Genomic DNA, 14,390 nt, shown 5'->3' with positions numbered 1-14,390 from the left:
CGGGCCTTGCAGGAGTTTCAGGCGGATAGACCTGATCGTTGCCCACCTGGTAGACTGTTTGTTCCTGATGATTGGACCAGTAAAGTCATTTCTGAGGTTCATTCTTCTGCGTTGGCAGGTCATCCTGGAATCTTTGGTACCAGGGATTTGGTGGCAAGGTCCTTCTGGTGGCCTTCCCTGTCTCGAGATGTGCGAGGCTTCGTGCAGTCTTGTGACGTTTGTGCTCGGGCCAAGCCTTGTTGTTCTCGGGCTAGTGGATTGTTGTTGCCCTTGCCTATCCCGAAGAGGCCCTGGACGCACATCTCGATGGATTTTATTTCGGATCTTCCTGTTTCTCAGAAGATGTCTGTCATCTGGGTGGTGTGTGATCGTTTCTCTAAGATGGTCCATTTGGTTCCCCTGCCTAAGTTGCCTTCTTCTTCCGAGTTGGTTCCTCTGTTTTTTCAAAATGTGGTCCGTTTGCATGGTATTCCGGAGAATATCGTTTCTGACAGAGGTACCCAATTCGTGTCTAGATTTTGGCGAGCATTCTGTGCTAGGATGGACATAGATTTGTCTTTCTCGTCTGCTTTCCATCCTCAGACTAATGGCCAGACCGAGCGGACGAATCAGACCTTGGAGACATATTTGAGGTGTTTTGTGTCTGCAGATCAGGATGATTGGGTTGCTTTTTTGCCTTTAGCGGAGTTTGCCCTCAATAATCGGGCCAGTTCTGCCACCTTGGTGTCTCCCTTTTTCTGTAATTCGGGGTTTCATCCTCGATTTTCTTCTGGTCAGGTGCAATCTTCGGATTGTCCTGGAGTGGATGCTGTGGTGGAGAGGTTGCATCAGATTTGGGGGCAGGTAGTGGACAATTTGAAGTTGTCCCAGGAGAAGACTCAGCTTTTTGCCAACCGCCGGCGTCGGATTGGTCCTCGGCTTTGTGTTGGGGACTTGGTGTGGTTGTCTTCTCGTTTTGTCCCTATGAGGGTTTCTTCTCCCAAGTTTAAGCCTCGGTTCATCGGCCCGTACAAGATATTGGAGATTCTTAACCCTGTGTCCTTCCGTTTGGACCTCCCTGCATCTTTTTCTATTCATAATGTTTTTCATCGGTCATTATTGCGCAGGTATGAGGTACCGGTTGTGCCTTCCGTTGAGCCTCCTGCTCCGGTGTTGGTTGAGGGCGAGTTGGAGTACGTTGTGGAAAAAATCTTGGTCTCCCGTGTTTCCAGACGGAAACTCCAGTATCTGGTCAAATGGAAGGGATACGGTCAGGAGGATAATTCTTGGGTGACTGCCTCTGATGTTCATGCCTCCGATTTGGTCCGTGCCTTTCATAGGGCTCATCCTGATCGCCCTGGTGGTTCTGGTGAGGGTTCGGTGCCCCCTCCTTGAGGGGGGGGTACTGTTGTGAAATTGGATTTTGGGCTCCCCCGGTGGCCACTGGTGGAATTGAACTGGTGTGCATCATCCTCTCTGTTCACCTGTTTCCATCAGGATGTGGGAGTCGCTATTTAGCCTTGCTCCTCTGTCACTTCCATGCCGGTCAACATTGTAATCAGAAGCCTTTCTGTGCATGTTCCTGCTGCTAGACAACTCCCAGCTAAGTTGGACTTAGTCCTTGTTTGTTTTTGCATTTTGTTCCAGTTCACAGCTGTAGTTTCGTTTCTGTGTCTGGAAAGCTCTTGTGATCTGAAATTGCCACTCTGATGTTATGAGTTAATACTAGAGTCTTAAAGTAATTTCAGGATGGTATTTTGATAGGGTTTTCAGCTGACCATGAAAGTGCCCTTTCTGTCTTCCAGCTATCTAGTAAGCGGACCTCAATTTTGCTAAACCTATTTTCATACTACGTTTGTCATTTCATCTAAAATCACCGCCAATATTTGTGGGGGCCTCTGTATGCCTTTCGGGGAAATTTCTCTAGAGGTGAGCCAGGACTATATTTTCCTCTGCCAGGATTAGTTAGTCCTCCGGCCGGCGCTGGGCGTCTAGGGATAAACGCAGGCTACGCTACCCGGCTACTGTTAGTTGTGCGGCAGGTTTAGTTCATGGTCAGTTTAGTTTCCATCCTTCCAAGAGCTAGTTCGTATGTTTGCTTGGCTATGTTCTCTTGCCATTGAGAACCATAACAGTGGGCTGCGCAATATACTACGTGGGCTGCGCAATATACTACGTGGGCTGCGCAATGTACAACGTGGGCTGCGCAATGTACTACGTGGGCTGCGCAATGTACTACGTGGGCTGCACAATATACAACGTGGGCTGCGCAATATACTACGTAGGCTGCGCAATGTACTACGTGGCTGCGCAATATACTATGTGGGCTGCGCAATATACAACGTGGGCTGTGCAATGTACAACGTGGGCTGCGCAATGTACAACGTGGGCTGCGCAATGTACTATGTGGGCTGCGCAATGTACTACGTGGGCTGCACAATATACAACGTGGGCTGCGCAATGTACTGCGTTGGCTGCGCAATATACTGCATTGGCTGCGCAATGTACTGCGTGGGCTGCGCAATGTACTGCGTGGCTGTACAATATACTACGTGGGCTGTGCTATACACTACGCATACATATTCTAGAATATCCGATGCGTTAGAATCGGGCCACCATCTAGTACAATATAATATTGTAATTTTAGGACGTACTGGTCATAATATGATACATGAGAATATACAGTTGTACTCAAAAGTTTATATGCCCCGGCAGAATTTTTGCTTTCTTGGCCTTTTTTCAAAGAATATGAATGATAACTATTTTAGAATTTTGGATAACTAGAATTGTAGAAGGATCATATTTATTCTCATTTGCATAAGGAAAGACTAGAAGCAATGGGATGAAACTGAATGGGAGGAGACACAGATTAGATGTTAAAGAACTTTTTGACAGTTAGGGTGATCAATGAGTGGAACAGGCTGCCACGAGAGGTGGTGAGTTCTCCTTCAATGGAAGTCTTCAAACAGAGGCTGGACAGACATCTGTCTGGGATGATTTAGTGAATCCTGCTTTGAGCAGGGGGTTGGTCCAGATGACCCAGGAGGTCCCTCTCTAACATTCTATGATTCTATGATAACATCAAAACGTTTCCTCCACTCATGGTTAGTGGTTGGGAGAAGCCATATATTGTCAAACTACTGTATTTTCTCTTTTTACATCATAATCACAACCCAAAACATCCAAATAACCCTGATAAAAAGTTCACCCTGGTGATTTTGGCCTGATAAAATGCACAGAAGTTGACACAAATGGGTTTGAATGGCTACTAAAGGTAACATCCTCACCTGTGACCTGTTTGCTTGTAATTAGTGTGTGCGCATAAAACTGAGTGAGTTTCTGGGATCCAGACAGACTCTTGCATCTTTCATCCAGCCACTGAGGTTTTTGGATTGGTAGTCATGGTGAAATCAAAAGAATTATCAACGGATCTACGGGAAAAGGTAGTTAAACTGTATAAAACAGGAAAGGGACAGAAAAAGATATCCAAGGAATTGATAATGCTAGTCAGCAGCGTTCAAACTGTGATTAACAAATGGAAAATCAGGGGCTCCATAAAAACAAAACCACGGGCAGGTAGACCAACAAATATTTCGTCCACAACTGTCATGAAAATTGTTCGGGATGCAAAGAAAAACCCACAAATAACATAATCTGAAATACTGGACTCTCTGAAAACTAGCTGTTTCAAGATGCATCATACGGAGGCACTTGATGACAAATGGGCTGCATGGTCAAGTCGCCAGAAGAAAGCCATTACTGTGCAAATACCACAAAGTATCTTGCCTACAATACGTAAAACAGCACAGAGACACGCCTCAAAACTTCTGTAACAAGGTAATTTGGAGTGATGAGACCAAAATTTAACTTTTTGGCCACAACCATAGATGTTACATTTGGAGAGAGGTCAACAAGGCCTATGATGAAAGGAACACCATTCCTACTGTAAAGCACGGAGGTGGATCGCTGATGTTTTGGGATGTGTGAGCTACAAAGGCACAGGAAACTCGGTCAAAGTTGAAGGAAAGATTAATTCTGCACGTTATCAGCAAATACTGGAGGCAAATTTGCACTCATCAGTCCGGAAGCTGCACATGGGACGTACTTGGACATTCCAACATGACAACGATCCAAATTACAAGGTCAAGTCAACCTGTCATTGGCTACAGCAGAACAAAGTGAAGGTTCTGGAGTGTCCATCTCAGTCTCCTGACCTCAATATAATTGAGCCACTCTAGGGAGATCTCAAGCACGCAGTTCATGCTAGACAGCCCAGAAATTTACAGGAACTGGAGGCTTTTGCTAAGAAGAGTGGGCAGCTTTACCATCTGAGAAAATGAAGAACTTCATCCATAACTACCACAAAAGACTTCAATCTGTCATTGATGTTAGAGGGGGCAATACATGATATTAAGAAATGGGGTATGTAAACTTTTGATCAGGGTCATTTGGATATTTTGGGTTGTCATTATGATTTAAATAGAGAAAACACAGTAGTTTGACAATAAATGATTTCACCTAACCACTTACCATGAGTGGAGAAAAAGTTTTGGTGTTATCATTCATATTCTTTGAAAAAAGGCAAAGAAAGCAAAAATTCTGCTGGAGTATGTAAACTTTTGAACACAACTGTATATTGCTACGATTATGGCAAAAACAGCAAAGAGTTATTTGCATTGAAAGTCTTGGCCTCATTTTCTGTAAAGATGTTGTAACCTGATGAGAAGAAATGAAGAATATTCTACAAGTATTGTTTGGAAATGTCCCATCCAATGGGATATGTACTGAATAATCACTATGGCTTATAACCACCAATTGACTGCATTATTAGATTATTATTATTGCCACCTTAATCTTCATGCTACGAGTCAGAAAACAAGCCATAATTTTGTAGTCTTTGACGGCAATAGTCGCACTTTTCTGATGGATCTGTCTAAAAGTTCTGCACACTCATATTTTATTCCAGCAAAGTAGTAAAAAGAAAGCAGGGAAGGGTTTGGGTCTGGAGAAAAAAAGACTCATAAGCAGAATATTATGTCCTGGTAGGGTTACCAACTCAACAACGTGAGGATCAGTCATTCTTGACAAGAATTGTGATTGCATTCAGAATTGTGTTTACCTGTGCAAATAAGGCCATCGTGTTTGTCGCAGTCCCTGTCATCACATTCACAGAATTCTCCTGAAACATACCAGTCCTGTGGTGAACAGATGCACTTTCCACAGTGGCAGGAACCTGGAAATATAAATGGCCATTATTTGCAGCAACAGACATACTGGACAGAATAAGACAATATGTGTTAAGTGGTACAGGGTAGAATTTTCCATTACTGAGCGTAGTTTCAATATAATAAAGAAGATTATATTATTTTATTGCAAGTTTAATTGAAAATGACATACTACTTTTAAAATAAAACATGGTAGATTTTGCATTAAGAAATTAAGATATAGCTTGATATATTTCTTTTCCTAATCTAAGGCTAGGTTCACATTGCGTTAGGGCAATCCGTTTAGCGCTAGCGCTAGCGGATTGCGCTAACGCAATGTTTATTTAGGGGCCGTGTTAGGGGTCGCGTTAACGTCCCCACTCTCGCAGATCCCCGATCTGCGAGAGCGGGGAACGGACCTCGGGCGCGCCGCGGACGCTGCAAGCAGCGTCCGAGGCGCGTCACAGAAGAATGGCACATCACTAGCGCGAGCCGAAAAAGGCACGCGCTAGTGATGCGCTGCAGGAGAAATTGACATTGCTGTCAATGGGCACGCTAACGGCCCCGTTGCACGGCGTTAATTGTGACATTTTCGCCGTGCAACGCTGTCCGTTAGCGTGAACACATTAACGCAATGTGAACCCAGCCTTACTTTTGGTGTGGCAATGAAAAGATTTTTTTTAATGCTTGCTCTGGGGTTGCTATGGCAACCTTAGCAAGCCTACTCTACTCTGGCCAGGGTCACACAAGCGTATAAATCGCACAAGTGCTATCTGATTTTTTATCAGATACCACTGGGACCAATGTTATTCAATGGGGCCATGCTCATGACCGATTTTGTTCACTCACAAAATCTGTCCATGAAAAAAAAATTGCTGTATGTGTCCTTCCTTACCTGTTCTCCTGGCTCAATATATCCAAAGATAAATGGCGCAAGATTACCTTCTTTAAAAAATGTGATTTCATGATATTCTGCCGGGAGATGTCTATGCTATGTGTGGACATCTAGCAGACATGATGGGTAATGAAGCCTGTCAAGGGTTTTTCTAGAAAAATTGGTCAATATTGATTATACATTTACAGTACATCATCAGAATTTGGACTTACCAAAAATGTATTTAAAGGTAAAGCGGTTGTCCACTACTTGGACAACCCCTACTTGATCTAAATGTTTAGCCCTGATAAAATAAAAAAAACTATATTCACCTCCCGTGCTGGCGCCATGGCAGCCACATCACCACTCGCAGTCCCGGGGCTATCGTGCTGTTACTGTGATATGTGAAGAGCAAGTCCAGGCTGCAGCTGCACTCTCACTTCCTCCTTATGTTCAATTTGACCGGAGGTGACGCAAGTGCTGATTGGGCACCGGGGTCACGTGTCACAACAACAGAACAGCAGCCCTGGGGTGAGCAAGTTGCTGATACGGTTCCAGCATGGGAGGTGAATATAAGCTTTTTTTTCAGCCAAGCATGTGTAGGGATTGAGAAGAAGTTGTCCAAGTAGTGGACAACATCTTTAAGTATATGACTTCTTTCTGCTGGATTCTGTTCTGCCTTTAAAGTAGCTCAAAAACCTGCATCAAAGACTATGTTAGTTTCCAATGCTTATGTATAATTATAATAAAGTGTGCTTTTTAGTGTACTTTAGAAACCTAAAAGCAAATCTGGTGTTTTCTGCAAAACATTAAATATCTAGTATGATAGACATTGCAAACAAACAAGGTGGAGAATTAGCATCAGGAACATGAAAACGGTGATAAAAGGAATCTGTAAGTAGGTTTTTGCTACCTTATCTGAGCATCAAGATATAAGCAAAAATACTCTGAATCCAATGATGTATCACTGAATTTATTGGATGCACCAGTTCTGGCACAATCAGAGCTTTTAGATTTAGCAATCCAGCAGAGATGAGAAAGCTGGCCCTTCCCACACAATGTTCTCTGTGTACTCTGTCTATAGAGAGTGGGCTGCTTTTCAGAGGAAGGGGCGGAGTTGGACTTGCAAACGCATGCCTGCTAGAAACAGCAATGATAATCACCAGGTACAAAAACCTTTAGTCTAAGTAAACAACAGTACACATCTTATAGAATCATAGAATGTTAGAGTTGACTCTAGGGTCATTGTATCCAACCTACTGCTCAATGCAGAATTCAATAAACCATCAAAGACAGATTTCTGTCCAGCCTCTGTTTGAAGACTTCCATTGAAGGAGAACTCACCATCTGTCGTGCCAGCCTGTTCCACTCATTGATCACCCTCACTGTCATGATCCAGACTGGGTTTTAAGTCCTGTCTTCCCTTTTCCTGGTCTGATCATGTCAGGGGTTAACTTTTCTCAGCCTCAGTCTGGTCTCAGGTTTGCTATTTATCTCCGCTGCATCTTGCAGGTGGTGTCAGTGATAGCTTCTGCCTACAGCGTGATTAGCTGACTCTGGTTATTTCCTGATTTGTCCTGCTGCGATTCCTGACTGTTCCCGTGTCTGTTCATTCCCCTTCCCCCATTCCGACTCAGTGTTTTCTCTTCGTGTTTTGACTCTCTGGTATTTGACTCAGCTGTGTCTCTGACCTGTCTCTGTCTTTTGCTCCTGATACTTCTACTTCCATCTGGTATTGACCCTCTGGCACGTCTCTGACTCTGAGTTGATTTTCCCCTTTGTACTACGTTACTCTCCTGGTTTTGATGTGGCTTATTTGACTACCCTGTTGCCACCTGGTGATGGCCCGCTGCAACGCTGCAGGTCTGCTCTGGCAAGTGTTGCAGTCTTCCCTCCACTCTACTGCCATCTAGTGGAGCGTGCATCTACCTGCATAGCTGTGGAGTGACATTATAACCGACCACTGACAGTTTTTTGCGTGATCCCCTGCACACTCTTGCGGGTCAGATGTCAAATCTGACCCAAATGATGCAGGATTTGTCAGTGGAACATAAGGCTCTTGCTTCCTCTCACAACCAACTCCAGCTTGACCTTACTGAAACTGTAAAATTTTTCAGGGTTCCAAAATCAGCTGTTAAGCAATTTAACCCTATTGATATTTCCTTACACTCTCCTGAACCTACGGTCAGGCTCCCTGATACTTCCTCTGGAGAGAAGAAGAGGTTTCTTACATTCAGAGAGGGTTGTAAGCTTCTTTTTTCCTTCAGATCCGGATCTTCAGGAGATGAGAGTCAACGGGTGGGGATAATTATTTAGTTGCTCCCGGAGGGTCCTCTAACCTGGGCTTTTTCTTTACCTGCTACTGCCCCTGAACAAATGTCTGTGGATAGGTTCTTTGAGGCTTTAGGACTGATTTATGATGAACCAGACTGGGTCAGGGTGGCAGAGGACGTAATCATGGGTCTCTCCCAGAGTAAACTCACTGCTGAACGGTATTGTTCTGAGTTTAGATGGTGGTCCACTGAAGTGTCTTGGGATGACTCTCTTTTGAGATGCCAGTTCAGGAGAGGACTTTTGGATCATCTCAAGGATGCTCTGGCCCTCCATCCGCCACCCAATTCCCTGGAGGAGGTCATGACCAAGGCCATTCGTATGGACCGGAGAATACTGGAAAGAGGAATTATCCAGTGAGAGATATTGGCTGCTAAGTCTGAGGTTATGGCATTTACGGACACCATGGAGTTTGGTGCCACCAACTTCAAGGAGTAGGAAAGGAAGAGAAGACATAATGGGAAATTATGATTTTATTGTGGAGATCTGGGATCTTGGAAGAAAGACTGCCCCTCTTGTCCATCGATTAACAAGCTTCTGGTGATTGTCAAGGAGGTCACCCAGACTCTCAGGTGCTATTTTCATCAGTTCAAAAAGTTTTGTTTGAGGTGGAACTGTTTTATGGAGGTGGATACTCATCTACTTTTGTGGACTGTGGATCTTCCATGAACTTCATTGACACTAGTCAGGCATCCAAGTTAAAGTTAGGGACAGTTAGGCTAGAGACTCCCATTCATATCATTGCCATAGATAAGACACTGTTGGCTCAAAATGTTATTAAGTTTGTCTCTGAAGAGTTCCTCCTCAAGGTGGGTTCCTTGCACCAGGAACAAATTTCAGGTTATGTTATGAATATTCTTCCTTGAAGGACTAGTATTGGGGTTCCCCTGGTTACAGACGCTTAATCCTGTTATAGACTGGGGATCTCGTGATATTGTTAAATGGGGTCCTAATTGTCCCAATGGTTTTCTTTCTGCTGTTTTTGCCATTAATCTGGAGGGTATTCCAGGATACCTAAAGGATTTAAGGGACGTGTTCTCCGACAAAGTGGCTGAGGTCTTGCCACCACATCAACCTCATGATTGTACTATTAATCTTATTCCGGGTTCTAAATTGCCCAAGGCCCGTTTGTACAATCTTTCTGGCCCGGAACGTACCGCTATGAAATACTATATCTCTGATAGTCTATGCAAAGGTCCCATCTGTCCCTCTGTCTCTCCTGTGGCCGCTGGATTCTATTTAGCTAAGAAAAAAGATGGTGGCTTACAACCGTGCCTCGATTTCCAGGAAATAAAATAAAATTACAGTAAGAAATACCTACCTTCTCCCACTCATTCCAGATCTTTAAAACCAATTGTCTGGGGCTAAGTGGTTTTCCAAACTTGATCTCAGGGGAGCATATAACGTTTTCCGCATTCGGGAAAGGGATGAGTGGAAAACGGCATTTCTCACCTCCGAGGGTCTGTTTGAAAATATGGTCATGCCCTTCAGTCTCACGAACGCGTCTGGGTGTTTCAGAGCTTAATGAATGATGTTTTTTTCTGATTTTATCGGGCACTTTATGGTTGTATACCTGGACGATATCCTTGTTTTCTCTCCTGACAAGGAATCCCACATTGGCCATTTAAATGCTGTTCTTCATAGGTTATGGGGAAATTCTCTGTTTGCTAAACCCAAGAAATGTTCGTTTTGTGTCCAGGAGCTTTCCTTTCTGGGGTTCATCCTTTCTGCCAATGGGTTTCGGATGGATCCCGGAAAGGTACAGGCTATTGCTGATTGGGTGCAATCCAGAGACCTCAAGGGTCTGCAGTGATTTCTGGATTTCACCAATTATTATCGAAAAATTCATCAAGTGGTTCGCTCAGGTGGTCAAGTGTTGTGAATTCCGCTCTTGGGCTCCCTCCGGTGGTTGTAAGTAGCACTTTTGTGAATTCTGCTCTTGGGCTCCCTCCTGTGGTTTTGAGTGGTATAGCTGCTTCTTGGATTTAGCATCAGCAGCTGCTTCCACTGATCGTCTTTCTGGCTCGGCTATTTTAGTCTGGCCTTATCCCTCAATCAATGCCAGTTGTCAATTGTTCCTGCTTGGAGCCACTGCTCTTTTGGATTTCCCTGACACTCTGTCCAGTTCAGCAAAGATAAGTCCTTGCTTGTCCTTTGGCAGTCCACTTGTGGACTTTATTGTTCAGCACATTCTATGTTTTGCTCATTTGTCCAGCTTATCAGTATGGATCTATTCAGCTAAGCTGGAAGCTCTGGGCTGCAGATTTTGCCCTCCACACCTTTAGTCAGGTGTGGAGATTTTTGCATATCTCTGTGGTGGACTTTTTCTAGTTTTTATTACTGACCGCACAGTGTTCTTTCCTGTACTATCTATCTAGCTAGAAGTGGCCTCCTTTGCTAAATCTTGTTTCATACTACGTATGTCATTTCCTTCTCCTCTCACAGTCAATATTTGTGGGGGGCTGTCCTATCCTTTGGGGATCTTCTCTGAGGCAAGATAGCTTTCCTATTCCTACCTTTAGGGGTAGCTAGTTCTCCGGCTGTGACGAGGTGTCCAGGGAGTGACAGGAACATCCCACGGCTACTGCTAGTGTTGTGTTAAGATCAGGAACTGCGGTCTGTATAGTTACCACCTGCTCAGAGCTAGTCGCATGTCGCTCCTAAATTACCAGTCCATAACAGTACAACTGGCCAAAAATGAGTTGAATGCATCTCAAAAGAAGGAAAAGAAAAAGAGTTCTGAGCCATTTTTTTTTTTCTTTAGTCTGTTTTGTCTTTTTCCTTCCTCTTAATCTCTGGGTGGATTTGGGCGCGGACAGGGATGTTTTCTCGTGTGGATCAGCTTGCTGCAAGAGTTCAGAGTATCCAAGATTATGTTGTTCAGACTCCAGCTTTAGAGCCTAGAATTCCTACTCCAGATTTGTTTTACGGGGATAGATCTAAGTTTTTGAACTTTAAATATAACTGCAAATTGTTTTTTGCTCTGAAACCCCGTTCCTCTGGTGACCCCACTCAGCAAGTTAAAATAGTTATTTCTCTGCTGTGTGGTGACCCTCAGGACTGGGCATTCTCCCTTGATTCAGGGGATCCGGCATTGCTTAATGTAGATGCATTTTTTCAATCGCTCGGATTTTTGTATGACGAACCTAACTCTGTGGATCATGCGGAAAAAACCTTGTTGGCCCTGTGCCAGGGTCAGGAAGCGGCAGAATTATACTGCCAGAAATTTAGAAATTGGTCTGTGCTCACTAAATGGAATGAGGATTGTTGTGAATTGGGTTTCTGGGCTCCCCCGGTGGTCACTGGTGGTACTGAACTTGTGTGCTTCATCTCCTCTGTTCACCTGTTTCCATCAGGATGTGGGAGTTTTCTATTTAACCTTGCTCCTCAGTCATTTCTATGCCGGCCAACAATGTTACCAGAAGCCTTTCTGTTGCATGTTCCTGCTCCTAGACTACTATCAGCTAAGTTGGACTTGTAGTCCTAAGTTTGTTTTGCATTTTTGTTCCAGTTCTCTGTGTTTGAATATTTCTGAGGCTGGAAGCTCTTGTGAGCTGAAATTGCCACTCTAGTGTCATGAGTTGATATTAGAGTCTTAAAGTAATTTCAGGATGGTGTTTTGAAAAGGGTTTTCAGCTGACTGTGAAGTTCCCTTTTCTGTCTTCCTACTATCTAGTAAGCGGACCTCAATTTGCTAAACCTATCTTCATACTTCGTATGTCAATTTCCTCTAAAATCACCGACAATATATGTGGGGGCTACTGTCTGCCTGTTGGGGAAAATTTCTCTAGAGGTAAGCCAGGTCTGTATTTTCCTCTGCTAGGGTCAGGCAGTCCTCCGGCTGGCGCTGGGCGTCTAGGGATAAAACGTAGGCACGCTACCCGGCCACTGTTAGTTGTGCGGTAGGTTTAGCTCACAGTCAGCTCGAGTTCCCATCTTCCAAGAGCTAGTCCTTTTGCATGCTTTACTACGGTCTCTTGCCATTGAGAACCATGACAGTTTGGCCGGACCAAGGGTTAAAATAATTGGCAGAAGAAAGGAGAGAAAAGAAGTCTGCAGAGAATTTTTTTTTTTTTTTTTCCTGAGTTTGCTCATTAGTTGATTTCTTGCATCTCTGCTTACTGCAGCCTTCGTCTCTCTCTCCTTCTAATCCTTGAATGGTTCTGATTTCACCTGATAAAAATGGATCAGCAGAGTTTAGCTACAGGTTTGAATAATCTCGCTATGAAGGTTCAAAGTTTACAGGATTTTGTAATTCATGCTCCTATATCTGAACCTAGAATTCCTTTACCTGAATTTTTCTCCGGGGATAGATCTCGCTTCCAGAATTTCAAACATAATTGTAAATTATTTTTGTCTCTGAGATCTCGCTCCGCTGGAGATCCTGCACAGCAGGTCAGGATTGTAATTTCCTTGCTCCGGGGCGACCCTCAGGATTGGGCATTTGCTTTGGCACTAGGGGATCCTGCGTTGCTCAATGTGGATGCGTTTTTCCTGGCATTGGGGTTGCTTTATGAGGAACCTCATTTAGAGATTCAGGCTGAAAAAGCCTTGATGGCCCTGTCTCAGGGGCAAGATGAGGCTGAAATATACTGCCAAAAATTTCGTATGTGGTCTGTGCTTACTCAGTGGAATGAGTGCGCCCTGGCGGCGAATTTCAGAGAGGGTCTCTCTGATGCCATTAAAGATGTTATGGTGGGGTTCCCTGTGCCTACAGGTCTGAATGAGTCCATGACAATGGCCATTCAGATTGATCGGCGTTTGCGGGAGCGCAAACCTGTGCACCATTTGGCGGTGTCTACTGAGAAGGCGCCAGAGATTATGCAATGTGATAGAATTCTGTCCAGAAGCGAACGACAGAATTTTAGGCGAAAAAATGGGTTATGCTTCTATTGTGGTGATTCAACTCATGTTATATCAGCATGCTCTAAACGTACTAAGAAGGTTGATAAGTCTGTTTCAATTGGCACTTTACAGTCTAAGTTTATTCTGTCTGTGACCCTGATTTGCTCTTTATCGTCTATTACCGCGGATGCCTATGTCGACTCTGGCGCCGCTTTGAGTCTTATGGATTGGTCCTTTGCCAAACGCTGTGGGTTTAATTTAGAGTCTCTGGAAGTTCCTATACCTCTGAAGGGTATTGACTCCACGCCATTGGCTAGTAATAAACCACAATACTGGACACAAGTAACTATGCGTATTAATCCGGATCACCAGGAGATTATTCGCTTCCTTGTGTTGTATAATCTACATGATGTGTTGGTGCTTGGATTGCCATGGCTGCAATCTCATAACCCAGTCCTCGACTGGAAAGCAATGTCTGTGTTAAGCTGGGGATGTCAGGGGACTCATGGGGACGTACCTTTGGTTTCCATTTCGTCATCTATTCCCTCTGAGATTCCGGAATTTTTATCTGATTATCGTGACGTTTTTGAGGAGCCTAAACTTGGTTCACTACCTCCGCACAGAGATTGCGATTGTACTATAGATCTGATTCCGGGCAGTAAGTTTCCAAAGGGTCGTTTATTTAATCTGTCTGTGCCTGAACATGCTGCTATGCGGGAATATATTAAGGAGTCCTTGGAAAAGGGACATATTCGTCCTTCGTCATCTCCCTTAGGAGCCGGTTTTTTCTTTGTATCTAAAAAAGATGGCTCTTTGAGGCCGTGTATTGATTATCGGCTTTTGAATAAAATCACAGTTAAATATCAGTATCCTTTGCCACTGCTTACTGATTTGTTTGCTCGAATAAAGGGGGCCAAGTGGTTCTCTAAGATTGATCTTCGTGGGGCGTATAATTTAGTGCGAATTAAGCAGGGGGATGAGTGGAAAACCGCATTTAATACGCCTGAGGGCCATTTTGAGTATTTAGTAATGCCTTTTGGTCTTTCAAATGCCCCTTCAGTCTTTCAGTCTTTTATGCATGACATTTTCCGTGAATATTTGGATAAATTTATGATTGTGTATCTGGATGATATTTTGATTTTTTCGGATGACTGGGA

General features: G+C 44.0%; 1 protein-coding gene across 1 annotated transcript in view; it reads right to left on the bottom strand.

Annotated features, from left to right (window-relative positions):
• The window catches only part of ITGBL1 (integrin subunit beta like 1), an 850,447-nt gene that overhangs the window by 85,037 nt on the left and 751,020 nt on the right, over positions 1–14,390 (bottom strand). The window contains exon 10 of the mRNA XM_077297085.1: positions 5,099–5,212. Coding sequence (XP_077153200.1) covers positions 5,099–5,212 — 114 coding nt within the window. The remainder of the gene's footprint in view (positions 1–5,098; positions 5,213–14,390) is intronic.

The sequence above is a fragment of the Ranitomeya variabilis genome, chromosome 3 (genome assembly GCF_051348905.1).
Source record: "Ranitomeya variabilis isolate aRanVar5 chromosome 3, aRanVar5.hap1, whole genome shotgun sequence".
In the NCBI taxonomy this organism is placed as follows: domain Eukaryota; kingdom Metazoa; phylum Chordata; class Amphibia; order Anura; family Dendrobatidae; genus Ranitomeya; species Ranitomeya variabilis.
The sequence above is the reverse complement of the archived record's forward strand: the minus strand, read 5'-3'. Positions and strand labels throughout refer to the sequence as shown.